Below are 22,491 nucleotides of genomic sequence, written 5' to 3' on the forward strand. Positions count from 1 at the left end.
TGGGCTGGGCACAAAGTAGGGTGGTGGGGTGAGACACAGCAGGAACCAACAGGGATTGGTCTGGCCTGCTCCAGAACCTCAGTTACTCCCAGCTCTTCTCTGAGTAATGAGAGAGTTGAGCACCAGGAAGGGAGATGAGGGCTGCGAGGAGATAGATAAGCACATCGCCTGTTTTCTTATCTGCAACATGACTGAATGCCCTCCAAGTCTACTTAAAGATAAGTTAACCTTCTGGGAGGGAATTTCTGAAGCAGTGCCCAGTTTCAAGTGATCCTTTTTATTGTCCCTCACAAAATTCTAACATTTGTCAGATCACATATCCTCCATTTCGATAAAATATCCACTGGATTAGAAAATCCAAAATCTTATGAGTCGCACCACACTTGTGAGTTGCAGATTTAGGTTCTAAAGGAAGTTATCCGACTGCCCTCCTAGGGCAGCGCCCCGCCCCCTCCTCCCCCACCCCGCCTCCCCAGGGTTTGTGTTCAGTCCAACGGGGAGTTTCTGTTCAGGTTGCCAGTGGGAGCGAGAGGGGGTAACAGGAGTGACTTGAGAACAGCTCCACCTGGCCGCCCAGTGGATATTCCCAGGCGCTGGGTCCACAGGCCGCGGCGAGTTCCAGCGAGCGCAGGGGCGCAGCCCAGGCCACAGGTGGGTGTTGTCGCGTGCCCTGGGTCCGCAGTTAGGGACACGGCCAGCAGAGGGCGCGCGAGGCTGCCCTGCCCCGCCCTCCCTCGGCGGAGAGCGACAGCCGAAGGGAGGTCCAGGCCCAGTCCCGCAGGCTGCAGGTCCCCGGGTCCGATCCCGCCCATCACGGCATAGGGGAGGCGCGGCAGGCCCTCACTTCTGGAAAGGAAACGCAGTGGGCTGCGCCAGTTTTCGCGGCTCCGCGGGCGCGCGGCTTCCGCGTGGCAGGGCCGCCCCTCTCCCCGCGCCTGGCTCGCCGCCTCTTTGTCTCTCCGCGGCTCCCCTCCTCCCAGACAAATGGCTGTAGGCAGGAAATTGGACGCGCTCCTGGGGAGCCGCGCTCCTCGGCGCGGCGGGGCGGGGGCGCCGCGCGGCGGCTGGCTTCTGGGGGCCCCCAGCCGGGGCGGAGGCAGTGGGGGATGTTTTGACATCTCGTCAAAGGAAGGAACTTGATGCTTCGAAAGCGCTTTTCACAGTTGGCCTGTGTCTGCTCTAGAGCTGATTTATAAACAGATCTGTGCTCGCTTCGCCGCTCCCCACCCCGTTACCCCTGGGGGCGGCGCTGGAGGAGCGGACGAGGCTGTGCCTGGCAGGACTGGTTTATTTATTGCCTCTGGCGGGGAGCCGGGGCAGCCTCGCGACCGCACAAATTCCCTTTGGCCCGAGCTCTTCCCCTCCTCTCCCCGCCCCAATGCCATCTCCATCCCAGGGGTCTGCCTTCCCCAAACCCCGCACCAGACTCGGCGGAGCCCGCGGGTGGTTTGGGGGTGGGGGCGGAGAGCTGGTCAGGGCGCCCCGCGGGTCCACATCCTGCTCTACCCCGCAACGACCCAGGGGGAAGAGGTTGGTGGGGAGGAGGGGTCGCCCTAGGGGCGGAAAGGGGCTAGAGCTGCTATTCTTAAACTCTGGAGACTCGCGGTTCTGAAGACCCCTTCCTCCAGGGGCTATCCTTTCTCCCTAGGGATTCCTCCCTCTTCAGTTCCAGACCACCTCTAACTCCAAGGCCCCAGTAGCCTCTCCCCTTTAGAATAAATTAAGGAATCTCTGGCTTCCACTTGATCCCAGGAAAAGGGGAAGAAGGGCTTGGGAGCTCATGTCCCCAGAAGGACGACAGCCCCCAGCCAGGGGACTGGCACGAGGCTGGGTCCAAATCTGTCACAGTACCCGAGCCTCACATCTACAGAGTCCGGATGGCCACGGGGTAGAGCAGGGACATGTGCTCAGCCCCCTTAATGGGCAGCTTGCGACTGGCGTAGTGGTGCACGATTTCAGGGACGCTGCTGAAGGGCGGGCTGTTCTGGCCCAGCACGTACTTGTGTTCCTTGGTCCGGGACAACTTCATGTGCATGAAGCCCTGACTGCTCCTGGGAAGAGGAGAGGAGACCCTGATGAGTGGGAGCCCTCTCCAGTCCTCCCCTCCCCCACCCCTGCAGCACTTGTTCCAAACCATCTCAGAGTGGAGGCAACCAAAAAGTTGGTAGGAGGAGGTGATTTTATGAGTAGGTAGCAGTATACATTGCTTTGTGGTGAGGGCACTGGGTGTGCCAAGAATGGGTGCATAGTGACTGTACAGGGTGTGTGCAGGTGGAAACTAGAGGGACTAATACCCCTCGCCACCGCCCCCAAACACTAGTATCCAGGCCTTCCAGCCTGTGTGGCCAGGGCTGCTTTACCCTCCCCTCTCTCTGAGCTGTTGGGGAGGACACCTGTGAGGGGCTTCTAGTCACTCCTGTGGAGACACAGACACCCTTGGCAGGACAGTGTGTGGACAGATGTGACAACCAAGTGAATCTTTGTTGGGATTCTCTCTTGCAGACTAGAGGAGAGGGGGCAAGCTGCTCTGAAAGTCCCCCCACCCCCAAATCTGGGAATGCTTAGCTGCCTCTTCCTGGGGACATCCCTTCACCCTCTTGCTAACTGGGCCTTGAGCCAAGCCCCCAGCTCATCCAGCTCTTCAGCCTGGGATGACATCATCTGTGAGGCTGCAGTTCCATTCTCTCCCTCAGAGATGACATTCTCCAGTGCCTCTCCCATCTCCCCAACACCATAACCCAGGAAATCAGCATTAGCGCCTGGCCCTACCAATAAGACAAGGACACCCCTGTTCAGAGCTCTGGACAGCTCCTAGAAGTCTGGGCACCCTCAGTGTTAGAGTGTGGGGTGAGGCCCTAGCAAGAACATTTGTCCAAACTACTACAATCCTGGTTGGCCAGGCCCCAGGTTTGAAATTTACCGGCAGACAAGGGGTGAGCACTGCTTGGGGGAGCCCTGAAGCCTGAGTACTTATCTCTGCTGGTCAGAGCCTACTTAGGGACAAGGACAGGGCTCCGAAGCAGGTAGGACTAGTAAGGGGGGCCAACTCATGGTGAGGCCCCCACTGTTCAGAGGTGAAGCTGGCAAACCTCCTCACTTGCATCTCCTGCCTGGGTATAGAGAGGGCTCTGATGACCTATTTCACTAGGCCCATCAAGAGCCAGTGGGGAGAGTGCAGTGACTGAAGAAAGAAAAGAGATGGGAAGAAAAAAGAGGCCCTCAACTCCATCCTTCCCTCCCCTTCTCAGTGCCCTAAAGCCTGCTGGGGGCCCCACGCCTGGGTGTGTGTGTCAGAGTGTGGGGCCCTCCTTCATCTGTAGGGTCTGAGATAACAGGCTGAGGCTGACGGTGACCACACAGACCCTGGGATAAGGAGCCAAGGGCCTGAGGGAAGTAAACACTCCTTGGAGGCTGCAGAGAGAAGAGGCATTGAGTGGTCGCCGTCCCCTGTCTGCTCTATGCCAAGGCCCAGGTCCAAGGCTGTGGGCAGTAGCATAGGCCCTGCTTTCTCTCGCCCTTTTGAAGTTTCAGGACAGTCCCCTTCCCACCGTTCACGTGGGAGAATCACCTCTCCTGAAAACCATTATATTTTCTCTTTGAGGGACGGATCTGGCCAAAAAGGGCAACAAGTGGCCAGAGACCAGAGTTGGAAGCTGAGAGCTCAGCCTCCCCTGGATAACTGACCTCCTGGGACCAAGTCCCAAGGGTCTATGAGGACACAGTAGAACCCCTGCCAGACCCTCAGGGAACAGGGGTGGGACTAGCTGGGCTGCAGGGCCAGGGCTGGCCTGGCTTTTGGAGGAAGCTGTTTAATTACCAGTGAAAGCCCTTCCATTACAGAGAGAAGAGAAACCATAATTGCATTTCAGGGAAGCCATTTATATGCAAACGAGGCTCTGGCAGACAAAGCTGGCGGGGCCAGATCAGCCGAGGCTGGAGCGCTGTGTCCAGGCCTGCCTCCCACTCTACGCCTCACGCTAAGGCGGGGCTCCAGCTCTGCTCTGATCTGGCAGCCAGGCCCCTGCCGTTTCCCCTTGCGCTGGACTGTTCCAGACTTCATGAAGGGTAGAGCTGTGCAATGGAACAGTGTAGTTATTACAGTCAGACTGAGCTGGGTTCAAATCCTGTTTCTGGAACTTTATTAGCTGGTGGCCTTGAGCAAGTCACATACCTCTTTGAATCTTGCAGGATGGTAGTTCATTTGGGGATGGTGTATATGATACTTGGCACACGATAGTTGCTCTATGAAACTTAACTACAATTTTCAAAGCAATACGCATCCCTAAGTTATGTAAATCAAATTTCTGACAGATGAGTTTTTCCTAAATGCTTTAATTTTATGAGAATTCACAGACTCGCAGAGTATGAGAACTGGAAGAAACCTAGAAGGTAAGCATCAATGTATTTTGCAAATGGGGAAACCAAGGCCCCGAGAGGTTAAGTGATTTGCCTAGGGTCACATCGCTAGTTTTATTAAATCTCTAAGAATAAAACCTCAGGTTAGGACTATAGTGTGGCGTTTTTTCCCCATTATCTTTTAGTGAGGCTGAATAATTATCTTCAAATGTATTGGTTTAGTAGTCTCAAATTTCCATGTATTGGATTTGTTTGAAGTGGGGGTACACCTGTACTCTAATGCCCCCAGTAAATGTGGTAAGAAGTGGTGCAGATTCCCTAGTAGTGGTGGGGGGATATGAATGGACATACCACTTTGACAGGCTGCCATGTGGGGTGCAAGCTCTGCCAGGGAGCCAAGGAGAGGACTTGCCATCCTGCCAGAACAGCCTGGGAGACCCATGCTGGCCTGTGTATGTCTGTTCTCAGGGAGGAAGGCTGATGGAAAGGGAAGGCCCAGCCTCCCCCTGCCTCTTCCAGGAGTCTTTAGAGCTCAGCTGTAAGCCACTGCCACCCAGATCTCCTGCCCACTTCTTCAGAGTGAACAAGACAGCTTTATGTCCACTGCTCCGCCCTCCTCCCAGGACCCAGTGTCTGTCTTACCCTGTAGATCCTTTCAGACAAAGTTCTTATCTCCTTGATGTGCTTCTAGAACATCTTGGATTTCCATTAATAATGATGATGGTGATAATTTGAGCACTTAGCACCATGCTAAGTGGTTGCCATACATTATTTCATTTAATCCTTCCCTATAAGGCAGATATTATTATTCCTCTATTTTGTAAGTAAGGAAACTGAGGTCCAGAGAGGTTCGGAAGGACCCAGGCCACAAAGCCAGTAAGTGACAGAACCCTTCTGAAAGCACACGCTGTAGCTCAACTGTTTCCTAAAGGGACTCTGAGCTCCTTGGGAATAGTGGCTGAGCTCAGACCTCTCTGGGTCTCCAGGGCAGGCCCAGAGTGGGCAAATGTTCATGGGGGATGGGGTTCTTCCCAGCTTGGCTGGGCATGGAAGGAATATTGGAGTTTCCTGTCCTTCCCTTGGTCCCCTTGGCTAATCCTGCCTGGAGCTGCCAGCCAGCCCACACCACTCACTTGAGGGACAGGGAGAAGTCATTCTTGCTGGTCTCACTGTTGCGCACCAGGTAGCTGGCCTCTTTGCAGAGCCGGAGCAGGTTCTCGGCATCTGTTCGACTGATGGCCCCATGGTACCAGCTGAGGACAAGAGAGAGGAAGGCAGCCATCTCTGCTGGGTCCCTCGCTGTCCAGGCCCACCCATTCTGGGTGTCCCCTGTAGGCAAGCCAGTGCCAGGAGGGGAAGGGAGGGGAGAGAGTCCCCAACGGGACACAGACACTCACACCTGGTTTTCCAGAGGCAGTGCTGGGTCTGTCCACTCCCCCAGGGGGCTGCTGGGCTCCATGCTTAGGGGCTTGGATGACTTGGGGTTCCCTGCGGAGAGTCGGGGAGGTAGCCGCCCTTTCTCCTCCCGGCCGGGTGACAGGCATCTCTTCTCAGATCCTTCAAACTGGGCTGTGGGGAACATACTAGTCACAGACTCTGAGGACCCTAGAGGTAGAGCCCTATAGAATTGTCAGTGTCCCATACCCATTTCTTGCCAAAAAGGGTAAAAGGCATGTACAGAAGTGCAGGACATGCCCATAGGCCTGACTGGCTCTAGGGACAGAATCCTGGGTCCATTCCCCTGTTGCAATGGGGGTGGGGCTCAACCTTCCCGTGCCATACAGGGCTTCCCAGTCCTGATACTGTGGAAGAGGAGGGGAGAACAGCAACAAGAGAAACCACTTAAGCTGCTCCCTCTGGAGCAGCTGACTGCTTTCCCCTATTCCACCCCCCTCCAGTGGCTTCGGCACTGATAATATTGTTTCTTTCTCCTCAGAGTTCATTACCGTTCTCAAAATCACCCTGCCAAGCCATTCTTTAGAAATGACTTATCGATCTGAGAACAATTATCTGATTCCCCCTGGTGCCATCCTGACAGGCTAATCCTGACCAAAGCCGCCAGCCGGCCAGCCCCTCCCCAACCCCAAGGTCACTGCCCAGAGGCTTTCTTCCCACATCCACAGAAGCCCAGCAGAGGTGGCTCTGCCCTCCCTCCCTGACTGCTGAACCTGCACACAGGGAGGGCTGAAGCCCAGGGGCCACATGGGCATAGGCACATACGCATAGGTGACAGAGACCCTCTTTCATCCTGTATTTACAAAATACCCACACATTCAGGTACGAACAGGTGCTCATGCCTGTGCACGCATGCACGGATGCATGCACATACCCTCGGCTACCCATTCTGGATAAAACTGAATGTAGATGAAGTGTTCAGTGCTTTCTTTCTCCCCATTTGGACTCTTTTTATCTCCTTGTAGCACTTTCAAGCCCTTATTGTCTTTCAAACACCAGATGCAAAGAAAGATAAGATCCTTTTCTTTACTCTCAAGAGTTAGACACATCTCCTGCTGGCTAGCATCACGCACACCTCAGGAGTTATTTGCACTGCTGAAGGATCTGGTTGGGCAAAGCTCTACCCAAAGAAGTGAATTTAGAATAATGAATTTTCGCGGTATGGTGGGGAAGGCATTGGGAAGGGACCTACTTTAGGAGACGTCCTCCCCATACCTTTAGGGGAAGGAGGATTGTTTCCTTTGTCCCTTACTTCTTCCTCTAGGATAACAGGGATTCTTTCTGGGTTTCCCAAACCCTGCCCCACCTCTTGGCTCCTCTAACCCAAGCCTATAGGGCTTGAGGGGTGAGAGGACACATCACCCTGGCCAACCCCCACAGGACCCACCGCTGCTGTCCTCCAGGCTGGGCTCGGGGAGGGGTGAGGCTGGACCGGAGATGTCCCTGTCCCCGTCGGGCAGGGAGGGGCTGCTGTCCAGCTGTCCCACCGGTGGAGGCCAAGGGAGGTCTTTGATGACCTTAATGTCAACTGGAGCCAGTAGCAGCAGAGAGAAGAGAAGAGAGACAGACAGGGACAGAGACAGAGACAGGGACAGAGAGAGGCAGAGGTTGAGACACTAAAACCCAAAGCCAGGACACAGGACAGCCTAGAAAGGATGAGGGTCAGAGCAGAGGCAGGGGTGGTTGGGAACAGGACTCTCAGAGGACTGGGCAGAACCATACTGACCACACCGGGCTGGCCTCGTCAAAGAGTGAGAGGCTCAGGTGGCGAACAGCAGGACGCAAGGTCTTGCTCTGCCAACCTTTTGGATCCCCTTCATTTGACCTCTTACAAGCCTCCAGGGGCCAGAGAGACCAGGAAAGATGGAAAAGAGGGACAAGGAGCTACCCACACCTCCCAGCACCACACCCAGGTTCCCTCAGCCTCCCAGAACCCCCATCCTTGCCTTCCTTCTTCCTTTTCACACAGCCTGAGACAGCCCAGCTTCCGGCTGTCAGCTCATGTGGGGGCAGATGTTTTATTGAAATTTACCCCCACACCCTAAATCCTGAGCCTTGCCAATTAGAAGAGTGATGCCACTGGCGGCTGCAGGACTGCTAACAAGGTTTCCTAATGACGAGCATAGATTTTCCCATTAAGCAATCCAAACAGTATTGATTCTCCAAGGAGACTTCTGGAGATAAACGGCCCATCCTCAATGGTATGTGCTTTACAGGAAACAAATTAGAAACCTGTGGTTTCTCAGTCTGGCTGCCAGGGTGGGGAGGACAGAGCAAAGAGCTGGGTCCAACTCCAAGATGAGATCTTGCCCAAAGAGGAGTGAGGGGGACATGGGAGTGGAAATAAGGTCTAACGGCATTTAAGTCCTTTATGTTCTCACTGAATCAACGATCCAGGACTTAGAGCCATCGCCATACTCTAGGCGCTTGCACCCCAAACATAAACCACCAACACATTCCTCTTTCTGTCGGACTCTAGGGCTAGGATGGCAACTGGGGTACTTGGTATAGGAGAAATTGATATTCAACAACAGGGATTTCTCACAGCCACCCTCTTCCCACTGGTTCCTGCTCCTCAGAAATCCCTCTAGGAGTAGGCATCCTGGTCTGGCATGGCCTACCACTGGGAGACACAGCCCTCTGACTCAGGGATGGTATCACTAAAGGTTACATACACAGCTGTTTTCATTGTCTGGAGTGTTACATGCCTTCTTTTGTTAAGTGTATTTAAAATATGCCACAAGTTTTACTATTTTGTTTGGAAGTCTTTATTTTTAAATTTACCCAGCCCTTCAAAAGGCGGAAGTGGCTCGAGCCTCTTTGCCTCCAAGAGATGGTGATGCAGGGAGACACCTTCAGCCTTCTTTTGTGCCCATTCCCTGACCCCTCACACATCACAGTGTCCACACTGCCCAACTCATGGCTCTCTGTGGTGCAGATTCACCTATACTTCCCTTGAACCCACCCCCTGGCCTCCCCTAGCCTGAGACTCCACTCCTTCCATTCCCTAGAGCCTGGACAGCAGCTCAAAGGCACCAGCAGGCCTGCCCCCTCCACTGAGGACTCACCAGCAAAGGCTTTGGAAATGCGCTCCTTCTTCCACTCCCAGGGCTGGTCATACTCCTCAGGGGGCCTCTCATCATCCTCCGGCAGGCGGGACTCCCGGGGCCAGGGGGCCCCCTCACCCTCCGGGGTGGCCCCCTCTTCCTCTGGCTCATAGGGTGTGTCATACAGAGGCAGGGGCTGAGCTGCCATCTCCTTGGAGCCCCGAATCTCTGCCAAGGAAAGGCAGGAGGGAGGTGTGAGAGCAGCCCGGCTGCCTGGCTCAGCTCCTCTGGCAGTGCTCCCCAGCAATGATGAGTCAAGCCTACTTCAGAGGAGATGCAGAGAGCCCAGTGGCCACAAATCCAGAGTCCTTCTCCCTCAAAACACCTCTGGGGTTCCAAAAGCATGGGATCCAGCAGGGGCAGGGGCAGAGAGACACAAGAGTGAAAGACAAAAAAGATCTTGCAATGGCCAGCAAGGGCTGGGGAGCTGATGCTTACACACTGAGGATACTGAGGCAGGGTCCTCCCTTAGTCCATCTCCTCCTTGCTACCCAGATCCATTTAGTTCCTTGTGTCCCAAGTGAAACCATTTCACCATCAGAAAATCCTCTTTGTTGCTCAGATACTGCTGAACACCCCTCCTTGAAACTGTCCCCTTTGACAAGTCATTTTCATGGACCGTCCTCCTCTCTGATCACTCCTATTTGTCCCTTTCCCTGGATCCTCTCTTGGTCTGTTTCCCAGGGCCAAGTCTTATTCATTTCTCCCAGCCCTCACTCCTTGAACTACTTGCCCAGTCTCATGGAACCCTTTGCATCTGTTTCCAATTGCCATAAAGATGTTTCACTTTGATGTTTCAAACCCATCACTTTCCCCAAAAGTGCTTCTAGTTTGTTCTGTGATTCTGTTTTTGGGATCACTGACCCCAGTGAAAATCTGATAAAAGCTATGGAGCTCCCCAGAAAAATGTGCACATTTTCTTATCAGTTCCAGGGTACTCCTGGACCTCCCTAGGGTGCCCTCTGACCTAATAAGGTAGCCACTTTCCCCATTTCTCTTCACTATCCTTTCTCTCCTTGGTCCCAGCCATCGTTCATTCTGAGTCCCATCTGCCAATACCTGACGACTTTCACCCTAGTCTCTCTATATCTAGATTACTGCTAGGGCGAATCTTCATTCTTCAGGCTCCTGTTTCATGAGCTCCATGGAATGATACTCCTGACCACTCTCTGGTTGCCTCACCCACCTCTCTCAAGGAGATTGGCCAGTAGATGTGTACTCTCTTTCTCAGCTCTGCCTTCTTTCAGAGAGGACCTTCTGGTTCTTTCTCCTCCTACCCTGTGCAGGGGCCTAGAGCTGTCTTATGTGATCCAAGCTGGAGTGGACAAGTGTAATTCTGTGGTGAAGTATTAAGAAGCTCATTGCGGTAACACAGCTAAGTAATGTTCTCCAATCGACTTTATCAGTAATAAAGCTGACATCGTTATCTCCATCTGTCTGTTTCCTTGATCTTATTTCTCAATTATTTCCAAGTTCCAGGGGGGAAGAAAAGAGTGTTAATTATTGGTTTCTTAAAGTCTCAGCAATTTCCACAATAGTCTGCTAACTCATCTTTCTGATGCTCAGTTCTTCTAATCTGTTCTGTACACCAAAGCCTTAGTAATCCTCTTAAAATGCCATATTCATCCTTTTCCTTTCTTGCTGAAGAATCCATAATGGCTCCCCTCTCTCTCCCTTTTGGAGCAAGTCTAAATGCCTCATTCCAACCTGCAAGGCCTTTCACTGCCCCTCTTGGCCTCTCTCATCTTGCCTCTCTTATATGCCCAACATTACGATTATTTGCCCCTGAACAAACCTTTCTCTCATCTTGCTGTGGAGCCTTGGCTTAGACTGACTCACCCCTGTGCTCCTCTCTGCTCATCCCATTTTGGTCTCTCCTTAGATCCTTTCTGGACCTTGTTCCCCAGGGCCAGGTCTTATTCACTTCTCCCTGCCCTCATTCCTTGAACGACTTGCCTAGTCTCGTGGGCACTGCATCTGCATTATAGTCATGTGTTTCTGATTGCCATGAGATGTTTCACTTTGACATCACGTCATTTCAAATTCACCACCTACCCTAAAGCTAGTGATTCTTTTTTTGAGACCAGTGACCCCCAGCCCACACCATTATCTTGCCCTTCTTGACTACCCCAAATGCTATCTGTCTGACCTTTGGTTGTGTGGCCTTTTCTACCACCTCCGGTCACAGATCCTTCTCCAAAGTGACTATCTTGAAGGCAGTGGTCACCTTCCCTGAGGACCCAGCAAAGCCATTCTCCATTTTTTCTAGAGACCAAGAATCAATTCTTAGACTTGTGGATCCCAGAGCTTGTTCTGCAGATACCCAGGCCTCAGGGAGCAACTCCCCTAACCCCCGCCCCCACTTCATCACTCACCGGCCATCATCTTTTGGGCCTCATAAGGCTCCATGTAGCCATCATTTTCTGGGACCTTGTCTGGGGCTCCTGCAGTTCCTGCTGGGCCTTCACCAGTCTCTTGAACATCAAACGGGTCTGCATAATCTTCCAGGATTGCCAACTGTGAGAAAACAGCAGATTTCACAGTTCTGAGAGACAGCTCTGCTTCTCCCCAGATGCTCTGTCCACAGGAGCTGAAGTCCTGGACAGGACCTAGAACCCCAAGTACCCAAGGGCGGACTCTGAGCTTAGATAAGGACGAGTTCTGACTCTTCCTTTACAGGAGTTTGCCACTAGGCTGCTAAAGGATATCTTTCTTTTCTGTTAATTTTGTGTCTCTGGGCCATCCCCTAGGCTACATGAGGCTCTGGGCCTTAAGGTTTGCCTCAGTCAGGGTCCAGGCCAGACAAGAGACTACACTAGGTGGTTCAACAGAGAGAATTAATTCAGAGAACCAGTCACAATGATGTCAAAAGAGTTTAAAGAATGGGCAGGGCACAGCAGGCAACTCAGAGATTAGCTTGGTCCATTCCAACCAGTGCGTTCCCAGATACTGAACAAATAAATACTTGCTGACCATCAAGGAAGGAAAGGTCGGATACTCACTTTATGTCACAGTTTTGCTGGTTTATCTGTACAACATCCCTCACGTCATCATGTGGGTATTATACCCATTTTAAGAAAATGGAGGCTCAGGACAGTTAGGAAACAACATGCCCTAAAACATTCTGCATACATGGAGGAACCAGGATTGAAACCTATGCCTTTTATACAAAATCATGCTGCCAACCTGTCACTAGTGGGCATTTTGGCTGTTCCAGAAGGAAGATAACCATAGGATAGCCTTGAGGAAAGCCAGGATTTGGGCTCTGCTGAAATCCTGTGGGCTCCTGGAGGCCAGAAACAGGAAAGGCCTCACTTCCACAACGCACCCCTCTGTCCCTGCCCCCAGACAAGGAAGAGGGAACTGCAAGCCGCACACCCTGCAGAGGTGTTCAAGGTGCTCAGGGTGGGGCCCAGCTGAGGACAATAAAGCCTTTCTCCAAGCTAGGCACAGGATCCTGGGGGGCGGGGAGGGGAGGACCAGCTGAGGCAGGGACAGAGCCCAGCCCACCCAGGGCTGCCAGCCCCTGGGGGCGGAGCACTGCACAGTGGGTTGACAGGTGTTGACAAGAAGTGGTTCTGGGGCCAGCAGTGTGGGGAAGGGCCACTCCTGCCTCTCTTTCATTTTGGTCTAGGCTTTGGTTTTGGGCCACAATCCCACAGATCAGGCCTGTGGGAGCCAGTTGGGCAGGGAGGCTGTGGGAGTGACCACCTTGCCCTGGGTTAGAGAGGATCTGGGACCCCTAGTAAGTCAGGAATGGAGAAAAGAACCTTTCCACCTCAGCGACCCCTTCTGCATGTTCCTTGGGCTCCTGCAAGGCCCTCTAAGAGTCTTTGAAGCACGTCCCAAAGGCTCCTTCCATCTCATCCTTCAGTTCCTCAGCTCCCACCTTGTTTCACTTTGTTCCAGTTGAGCCACTCAGATTCTTTCCTCTTGCAAATCTTTGCCTGCTTCTGAGAAGACCACCATTTCAGATCATCCCATACCCACCACCAGATCATCCACTAGCCTGGAACTCTGTCATTTTTATCTCTCCAGCTCCAATAAGCACTTGGCTTACTACAGGCGCTAGAAAAATGTTTCTACTAGGTCACCGCCTATCTCCCTTGGAGCCCACTATACCTCACCTTTCTTCCTCCAGGAAGTAGAGAAAAGAAATCTACTTGTCACCCCCTACCTCCACCCTAAGCTGCTTCCTCCCAGGCCAACTGGCACCCACAGCCCCACCCACCTGACCAAGGGAGCTCTGGATCCAGCCTATTGGGTACCCAGCCTAGTTGGCACTCAGCTTCACACTCCTACATGGCAGCTACTCAACAGTAACTGAATCAATGGACACACTATCCTTAAACCTTACAGTGGCTCTCCAGTGCCTACAAGACAAAGTCTACAGTTAAAGAGATTTAAAGATTCCACTTTCCTCTTTGGTTTCTCTCTACCCATCTCAGGTCACTTAGTTGCCTGAAAGCTCTAAGCTCTTTTTCTCATTGCAAAGGCTTTCCCTTTGCCTGAATCAGATTCTTTTCTTTCTTCAGAAAGCCTTTCCATTCTCCCCCCCCCCCCCCCAAGGTCTGGTTAGGTGCCTCTGTGCTGGGCTATCGTGACATATGTAGTAAATACTTGTTATATTATCTTTTTGTAGACTATAAACTTCCTGAGAGCAGGAACCATGTTTACTGCTAAATTCCTAGAAAGTGCTCAGTAAATATTTGTTAAATCAGTTCATATAAAACAGGAAGAATGGATAAAGGAAGCACATTCCTTTGTTCATTTAGAAGAGGGAGGGAGCATGAATCTGGGTGGGGAGTCAGACAGGAGGATCGAGTGCCTTGAAAGTTGTTCAGTGAGCAGAAGCACCTGACCCAAGTGCCAGCTCCCTCAACTCCACAGAGGCCCCCAGCTCTTTCTTCACCAAGCCTGGTCAGAGCTGCATACAGTTCCCACCCCACTACAGTCCTGGGCCAGTGCCCAGAGCCGCGACCCCTCCCAGGCTGGCGTGGGCCTCCCTAGTGCCAGCCCTCGGTGCCCGTAGGCGCCCAGGTGGCAGCTCTGTGGGTAGCTCAATGGTTCCTCTGTTCCATTCCTGGCTCCACACCCAGCTCCAGGAAGCCCCAGCCCCCCACCCTGGGCTGGGGTGCCCAGAAAAGCCACCCACGGGGCCAGGAGTCAGCATCACGAGCAGCAAGAGAGACACCTGCTGGGAAGCCTTGCAGGATGAGCACCCATCCTGGAACAGAGGACTCCTCTCAGAGGCCAGGCCTGCTTTCCCAGTTGCTTCTGGGTCACATGAGGAGGCAAAACTGCTCAGTGGGGGAAGCTGACCCTGTAGGCTTCTGACAGGGCCCTGTGTGTGGGCTCTCTGCCCGACTCTGATATGCTCACTATTGTACTCTGCATCCATCACAGGGCCTGGCACACAATGGGTGCACAGTGCACATTTCCTGGGGGCTCAAAAAGTCTCCTTCTCCCTAGACTCCATCTTTTGGAGTGACACAGACTCTTAGATCCCCCATTCATCCAAATTCTGACCAACCAGTACTGGCTGGGGGAGCAGGCTATCAGGAGATTTGACAACGGAATGGGGATTGAAGACTCTGGCTCAAGAGCAAAAGGGAGGAACTGACAGGGAAGGTACTAAGACCAGGGCTGATATTGAGGCAAGCACTCTGGTAGAGTGAGAACGCTGTGGAAATGCTAAACTATTTCCAAACGGGTTTGTAGGTAGCTGCTGCCCAGAGGGCCCCCTTTTCCTCATGCCTCCTGCCAACTGGATGCCCCTCCTTCCTACCATTCAGCAGGGTGCCTCCAGGAGCCAGCTCTTATGCCTGTTCCAACTGGGCAGTGCCACTCCCAGAGCAGCTGTCAGGCTTTGACTCTCTTTTGAGGTAGCTGGCAGGCCCACCATCTGGTTCAACCTTCCACTTTGCAGTTGGCCCCTGCTATGAGACACACATACACACCCCTATCCCATGGCGCTTGTGAGTCCGGGGGGAGCAAGGAGGCAGATACCACAGGATTTAATTGCAAGGCCCCCAAAATCTACTGCTGTCCCTCTCCTCCATTTCTTTAATGTCTTGAAGCTTCTGGTTTTTCATCTTTAAAATGGGGATGGTATTAGTACCTACCTCATAGGATTGGGGAGATGACAATGAATGTAAAAGTGCTTAGCCCAGAAGCTGGCATGGAGTCAGTGTTCAATAAATGTTAGCCCTGATGATAACCTCTTACATTCAGGCATTAAGGCCCCAGAGTTTAGGTGCTTGCCCAAGGTGCAGAGCTTGTAGCCTCAGAGACAAGACTTGGACCCAGGTCTCCTTTTTCTCAGCACCTTGCCAGATTTCCCAGAAAAATTGGGAAATGTAGCATCTTCTCTCCTCTACTTGTACATTTAAAATACACGTTAGCATGTTAAATGCTCTGAGAAGTCCTGCAGCAAAAAGAACAGTCTTATTTTGTTTACCACGAAATCCCTTTTCTATTGAAAGTCTATCAGTTTGGGTAATGGTATACTAACTATTTACCTTCCCTGAGATCAAATGTTTTGTATCCGCTGTTCCCACTTATTGAAACGCCCTTCCCAATTTTATCTGCCAGGGAAACTCCTTCACGTGAAACAAATTTGTTATTATCCTTTTCTAATTACAAAGCAATGTCATGCTTGTAAAACATTCGAACATCACAGACATACAGTTGATGCTGCCAACACTTTAAAGACTCTTATAAGGTGTGTCTGTGGCTACCTTGGGATTGGGTGGCAAGTGCTGGCCTTCAACATTCAGAAATTGTGAGCTCAGCAGGGAATGCATCCCTCCTTCTCTAAGAGGTTCCTTTCCCTTGCTCATTAGCAAATCCTTAGTGAACACTTCTTCTCTGTTGGACTCCTCCATAAGTGCAAGGGCCCCCTGGCATAGTGCTGGCAGCTACTCTGAAGCCACTCCGGAGTCTGGCTGCCTGGCTGTGGACTTCGGCTCTCCTACTTACCAGCTGTGAAACCATGCAAGTGTGACTCAACATTCTGTGCTTAGTCTCCCTATACACAACCTGGGGATAACTGAATTTTCCTCATGGGGCTATGGTAATGATCAACTGGTCTAATACATGTCGGCCGCTTCAAAATGGTACCAGGTACAGGTATGAGGTCAGTGTTCGGTATTAAATGCCATTATGTTATTAAAGATGAAAAGACCAAACTCCTAGAATCCTCCAGGAGCTCACAGTGAGAGACACAGAACAAGCTCCAAAAGACTGAAGCACCTGGAAGTGCTGTAAAGCCCCACATCTGGGATCCAGTCTCTGGAGGCACCGCACGCTCACTGCTTGTAGGGACTGGTCCCCACCTCTGCTCCCACATAATATCACACAGGTTCTGTGGTGAAGGCGACTGCAGTGGGCAGCAGGTACCCCCTCCAAGCCCAGGCCTCAACCAGCTGCTCCCATCCATGGTCCACAGGGTCCCAGTTGTTCCTGTCTCTCAAAGGGCGGAGCACTAGGGCTGAGGTGTCTATTAGTCACTGGTCAAGCCAACAAGCCACAGAGGTCTTCCAGAGGGAGTGAGTGCTGCAGTGAGGAGGTGGGACTGGGTAGAGTGGACAGCCTGACACACAATTCCACAGGCCTCAGGCCTCGGCGCTCCTCAAAGTACCAATAGCAGCACGGAGGGCCAATCCAGGCCACAAAGGGTTAAGAGGTCTAACCAGTTCACAAACATGTCTTAATCTTGTCCCTTCTCTTCTCCCTCTACTTCCATAGGAAGACATGTATGAGATAAAAAGATCAGACCTCCAGACTCTGTGGAAGTCATAACGAGGAAAATTAAAGCAAACAAGCAAACTCAAAAAAGTCAAGGACCAGGTCTTCTAGGTGGTGAGTGCCTTTTAGCACCGAGGTGTCACTTAATGATATTCAAACACTCAATGTACCCTGGCTAAAGGAGGGCCTCTACCTGCCCTCCTAACCCCAGGCCAGGCTTGTTTAACTTTAGACACCTAATATCTCCTTTACTTTACTATACTTTTCCTATATGTTTACTTGTTCTACATTTGAGCCTGGAGGATCCAAGTCCATGTGGATACCATCTATGAGGTATAGATATATATTTTTTAAAGTTATTAATATTTTGGGCCCTGTGAACCCCAATGAGAATCTGAGCGCTGTGAGCCTCTTTCCAGAAAAATACTCATGCACTCAAATATCTGCACAATTTCTGGAGTTTCATGGACCCCAGAAGCCCTTCCATAATCTAAGAACAAGAGCCCTAGTTTCAATTCATTCGGGGTGCTTGACTGCCTTATTGTTCATGTCACCTCTCCCTCCCCGACCCCGTTCTCATTCTCTCTCGTTCTCGTTTGTTCTCTCTCTCTCTTTCTCTCTCTCTCTCTCTCTCTCTCTCTCTCTCTCTCTCTCTCACACACACACACACACACACACACACACACACACACACACAAACACACACACATACACACACGCACATCTTGGCATGATGAAGGCAAAGGACATACTGTGCAGATGGTCATAGGCAGCTCAAAGCTTCATCCAATCAGGGCCCCTTTCCCATATCTGTCCCCCTTTCCTAGAACAGCTTTTTTCATAGTGAAGGTCTGAGAAAAGGGAGCAAAGCAAGGGAAGTCTCAGCTCTCTAACCACTCTGGCAGAGTGTGGCCTAGTGGCCAAATAGGACCCAGCACCATGATGGAGCTCTTCCTGCAGCCAGATGGCGAGGCCCTGTGTGCCTGCCCAGTGCAGGGTGCAGCTCCTGCTGTTCCCACACCTGCCCTGCCAGGCCTGCCCAGATGGCCACCCTTGTACCCCTGCCAACTGTAGCAGTGGGTCTCAGGGTGGGCCAGCAGCCAGAACCCTGCATGGGGAGAAGGTAATGGTCCTGAGCCCCCTGGGCCTCTTGGGATCCTAAGTCCCCGTTTTCTCCTGCCCCACGCTCACTGAGTTCATTTCCCCTCAATCTGTCTGGCTTATCATAGAAGCATTTTTACCTATATCATCAAACCTCACACCCACCCAGCACCAGTCAATGGGCTCTAGGAGGAGAGAAACTGGCCGACCCAAGGCACGTCCTGGTCCCCAGTCTCCATCTCACCTTAGGAAGTGACCCAAAAGCAATAAGCCAAGAGGACCTGAGGAGCTGAGAGGAGGGGGAACAGAGATTAGGCAGGAAGCAGCAATACAGAACAGAAATACCAGCTCAGAGTGGCCTCAGGGGCCAGGGCCAGGCCATTTCAACCAGGGGCAGCAACTCTGTGTGAGTTGCAGGCGTGTGCTGACACTTGGGTTTAGGGTAAGGGGCTCAAGTACCTCATCTGGACTCTTCCTAAGGGTCCCCAAACTCTGCTCCTAAAGGGTTAGAGCTGCTCTCTCTGAATGGTGGGAGGCCCCAGGTCAGGGTCCACAGAAATACCATCCCTGCCCTTGGGCCAGCTTGGATGGCATCCTGGAACTTTCTCATCACACCCAGTAAAGAAACCACAGATTGTGTGGCTCCTGGGAGATCCTGCTGGATTTCACTCTGGTCTTTGATGCTGACTCAGACACCTCTTGACTCCCAAGGTCTGAATAACCCATATATCACAGAGCCAACACAGGATGAGGCATGGATGCCCTCAGTGAGAAGAGGCTGTGGATCTCTGCGTGGTTGTGTGGGTACAGCCCTTTCCTTGGGAGGTCTCTGAGGGGGAATGTACAAGGGGAGTTTTAGTTAGGGGAACCTCTGACCCTCAAGTCACCCTGGCAATGGACAGTCATCATTCAGGATGTATTTATGCACCTCTCTTTATGACAAGCATTCTGTCAATTGCTTGGAAGACACAGCCATGAGGAGGAAACAGTCCTTGACCTGGAGGAGCCCACAGCTCGGCGGGCAGCCTATTAAGCCATTCCAAGGCACTGCAGAGAGGAGGAGGGCCAGGGACCACTCAGGCCCACATGCCAATGGGCAGTGGTCGGTGGGGAGGAGACTAACTGGTCAATAGTAAAAACAAAGCCTAATACTTCCTCTGCCTCACTGCCACCACCACCATCAGTCACATCACCTAGCAGCGGGATGGAGAGAAGAAAGGAGAGGAGACTAAGGATGTGTAAAGAAAGCACAGCCTCCTTCTGCAGGCTAAAGATCCTGGCCCAAGATGGGAGCCATGCCCCATGGCAGGAACTAGGGGAAAAATAGTTCACATTCCTGAGGCTTCTGCTCTGACCCTGACATATCTCTCTTATCCAGGAAATTGGGCAGAATAGCGCTCTCTCAGCTGAAAGCCTCAAACCTGGAGCCAGTGGCTTCAGACAGCAACTTCCGCTCTCCAATCCAATAAAACTGTGTTCTCTGCTGAGGAGAGGGGAGTAAGCCCCAGAGCTGAGCTCCCAGGGATGAGTGAGCCAGACTGGCCTATAGAGTCATTGTCATAGAATTTGGGGCTAGAGGGACCTACAGATGGCTTTCAGATTCATGAGGAATCAGGCTGAACTGGGGTTGGGCAGGGGTTGGCTTCTCCAGCAGGGCCCTCTAAGGCACAGCAGGTGTTCTCCGGAACAGTGAATGCCCGGCTCTCCTCTCTACCCTAAGCCTGCAGATCCCCTAAGGCACTAGCCTTCCACTGAATGGACCCAGGGAGAGGGAGACCAAGAGAAAGGAAGAGTGGGCTCAGCTGTTTAGCCCCTTCTGGGCAACAGGTTCTGAGCACTGACTGTCCCCACACCTGGGAGGAAAAGGGAAGGAGTGCAGGAATGGGCCTGCCTGGACCTCAGAGGTCAGCATCCTTGGTGCAGAGCTGCGTATTGCCTGTCCTGGCTTCCTGAGAACAACAGTCCAGCTGCTCCAGTCCCAATGGGTGAGGCAAAGGCCAGCTCTTGCTGTGTTCAGAGGGAGAAACCCCAGCCTTCACCTCCTTCCTGGGGCTTCAGCACCTGCAAAGATGCTTGGGCTTCCAGAGGAGGAGACAAGTGGAGCTTTGAGCAGGCTCTGCCCTGTGGGGAGGGGTCAGAGATCAAAGGGTAGTGAGAGGCTTCTCCCAGAGGGCAGAAAGGCCATAAAGGGGAGGGAAGGCGGGCTAAAATCCCGTTAGAAAAAGGCCGGCTGATTCGACTTTGCGGGGCTGCGAAGAGAAGAGCAGAGCCCGGGAGGGGGAGGGTCACCAAGTCCTGGGGCGATAATAGGGGACTGAGGTAGAGTTTGGGGCGCACGTCCCAAATTAGTGGATCGAGAATCTGAACAAAGGTGGATGAAGGCTCCGAGCCCCAGGGTCTGGGACTAAGATCATGTCCGCCAGGAACCGTGACACGGAGGGGCCCGGTCCTGACCAGGCCACCTTTGTCCCTCTCGAAAGCCCTATACCTCCAACCACCTCTCCTCCTGGGCACCCGCTCCCAGTGCGGCACTCACCCTGTCGCTGCTGGAGGGAGGTCCAGAAACCCGCTCCTCGGACGGTGGGGCTGGGGGGCCAGGGGTCTCGACCCGAATAAGGCGGTGGGGTGGCGAGCCGTGGCGCGGGGGCGGCGTGGGGCCGGGAACGGCGGGGGTGGCTAGGGCAGCGGAGCCGGACGGCACCCCGGAGTAGGGGTCTTCGAAGTCGCGCTCCCTCTGCAGCCGGTAGGCGGCCAAGATGTCCGGGGGTGGCGCGGGGGGTGCAGCCGGGGAGGGTACGGGGGGACGGTAGTCCGGCTCGGGGGGCGCCGGCTTGCCCCCGCCTCCGCCGCCACCCCCGCCACGGAAGCCCAGGTGCTCCCGGAGCCACTTGGCCACTCCGCCACTGCTGCCCCCTCCTGGGCCGGCTCCCGTACCCCCAGCGCCCCGGCGCGACGCCCCAGGGCCACCCCCCGTGCTCCCCTGCGCCCGCGACCCCGGGCCGGAGCCCGCTGGAGGAGCTCCGCTCAGTAACATGGGGCCAGCGGGACTGAGCTAGGAGAGCGCTGTGGTCGCGCGGGGGGCGGGGCGGGAGCGGGGCGGGGCGGGGGCGGAGCTCCGTGGGGCGGTGGGAGGGGGCGGTGGGAGGGGGCGGGGCTTGTCAGTAACAAGGGAGGGGCGGGGTTCCGCTCCCTAACACTGTCGGCCTTACCCTGCCCCCGCAGAGAAGAGAGGCGTGGGCTTCCAGCCGGGTGGGCTCACGAGAAGTGAAGTGGGCGACCCCAGGGCAAGTGATGCCACTCCTGGACTGAGACTAAATTCTTCACGTGTTGCCACACGTGCTTCTGCGGGGGCTCACCTGTTCCCAGTCTGTTCTCCCTCCCCAGCTTTCAGCTTGCGCGCGGTGCCAGGAATGGAGCCCTCAGATTCCTAGGTTCCAAACCCTCCTCTCTCTTCCGCGAAGGCCCCTTAATTGGTAAATAATATCCTAGGAGGAAAAGCTAAGGAGGGCAAGAAAAGGGACTGTTCCTAAGATGTGTCTGTAACTACCACCTCCCATGGGAGCCCCACCTACCTCCTCCCACCCAACTGCTCACATCGCACAAATGCGAACCAGCATCCCTTCTCAAGCCAGGAATACACATCTCCCATCACAATCGACTCCTTAAAGGCACCCACTTCTCCAGTGTCATTTCCACACACGCCATCTCACGCGCAAACAGCCCTTGCACAAATGCCTTCCATCCACGGGAGCAACAGCTCCAAGCAGGCCTACCGAGGCCTGACTGCAGCGTGCACACACGCAGAAATTACTTTGAGTCACATCCCGGTTTTCATTGTCAATCATATTAGTGACAGAATAGAAACAGATAAGTCAATAAATCAAGTCTAGAAGCAGTTCCAATGTTGTCTGTCACAAACCTCTTATCCTCTCAAAGCTCCGATGCTCAAGCAATAGGCATTTTTTGTCTTAGAAGTAAAGGCAATTTCTCCCCAGAAATATTGTAGCCGTGAAGCAGACGTCAACATTTGTTTTTGGCTCTGCTGTGAAGGTGCCAGCTTCACGTCACCATCATCCCCTTGGGCACTGCTTCAGTGCTTCCCTCACTCTTAAGCTCATATCTGTCTTCTGAGGGAGCAGAAGAGCCATATGAGACCCCAATAGGAAGGGGGCTCAAAGCTGGGAGAGTAGAGAATGACATGATGGCAAAACTTAGAATCCCCTAGGATTTCCAGGACCCCAGGTCTCAAAATATTTGTTGAATTTCTGCTTTATGCATATTCTAGTTGGTGTTATAGAATAGTGCTTCTCAAACTTTAATGTGAACGTGAATCTCCTGGGGAGCTTGTTCAATTGCAGTTTCTGATTCTGTAGGTCTAGCTGGGTGGGGTCCCAGACTGTAGTTCTAATAGGTTTCCGGGTAATACAGATGCTGCTGGTCCTCCTTATACACTTTGAGTAGCAGGGCTGTAGGAAATACTGAAATATCTGATATTCTACCTGACTTCATGAAGTATAATAGAGAAAATAACATGTGCACATTGTAAAAATATACAGCTTTAAAAATTGACAGAGATAATAAATACCAGAAGAATAGTCCAGTTAATCTATATTGAAGGTCCTCCTCAATCACCAAGTGTCTGACTCCAGAGTCCAACAGTTGTAGACTCTAGCCAGATCTCTGGGCAAGATACTCAGTGCCACCGCTCCTCACTGTCCTTATA

At 52.9% G+C, this 22,491-nt stretch overlaps 1 protein-coding gene across 2 annotated transcripts; it reads right to left on the reverse strand.

Moving 5' to 3' along the window:
* Positions 1-1,070: 1,070 nt before the first annotated feature.
* On the reverse strand, positions 1,071-20,811 carry SHF (Src homology 2 domain containing F). Of its 2 annotated transcripts, XM_016153185.2 has the most exons (7): positions 20,305-20,802; positions 11,294-11,435; positions 8,880-9,086; positions 7,199-7,339; positions 5,754-5,925; positions 5,490-5,609; positions 1,071-2,051 (listed from the first exon to the last, which is right to left on the reverse strand). In XM_016153185.2, exons 1-7 carry the CDS (start codon positions 20,800-20,802, stop codon positions 1,865-1,867), a joined length of 1,467 nt encoding a protein of 488 aa, XP_016008671.2. In that variant the 3' UTR covers positions 1,071-1,864. The 2 variants fall into 2 exon arrangements, with proteins under 2 accessions (XP_016008671.2, XP_016008672.2); XM_016153186.2 differs by lacking the exon at positions 7,199-7,339 and having other exon boundaries at positions 20,305-20,811.
* Between the last annotated feature and the right edge of the window lie 1,680 nt (positions 20,812-22,491).

This window comes from Rousettus aegyptiacus, unplaced genomic scaffold (genome assembly GCF_014176215.1).
Source record: "Rousettus aegyptiacus isolate mRouAeg1 unplaced genomic scaffold, mRouAeg1.p scaffold_m13_p_3, whole genome shotgun sequence".
NCBI classification, from domain to species: domain Eukaryota; kingdom Metazoa; phylum Chordata; class Mammalia; order Chiroptera; family Pteropodidae; genus Rousettus; species Rousettus aegyptiacus.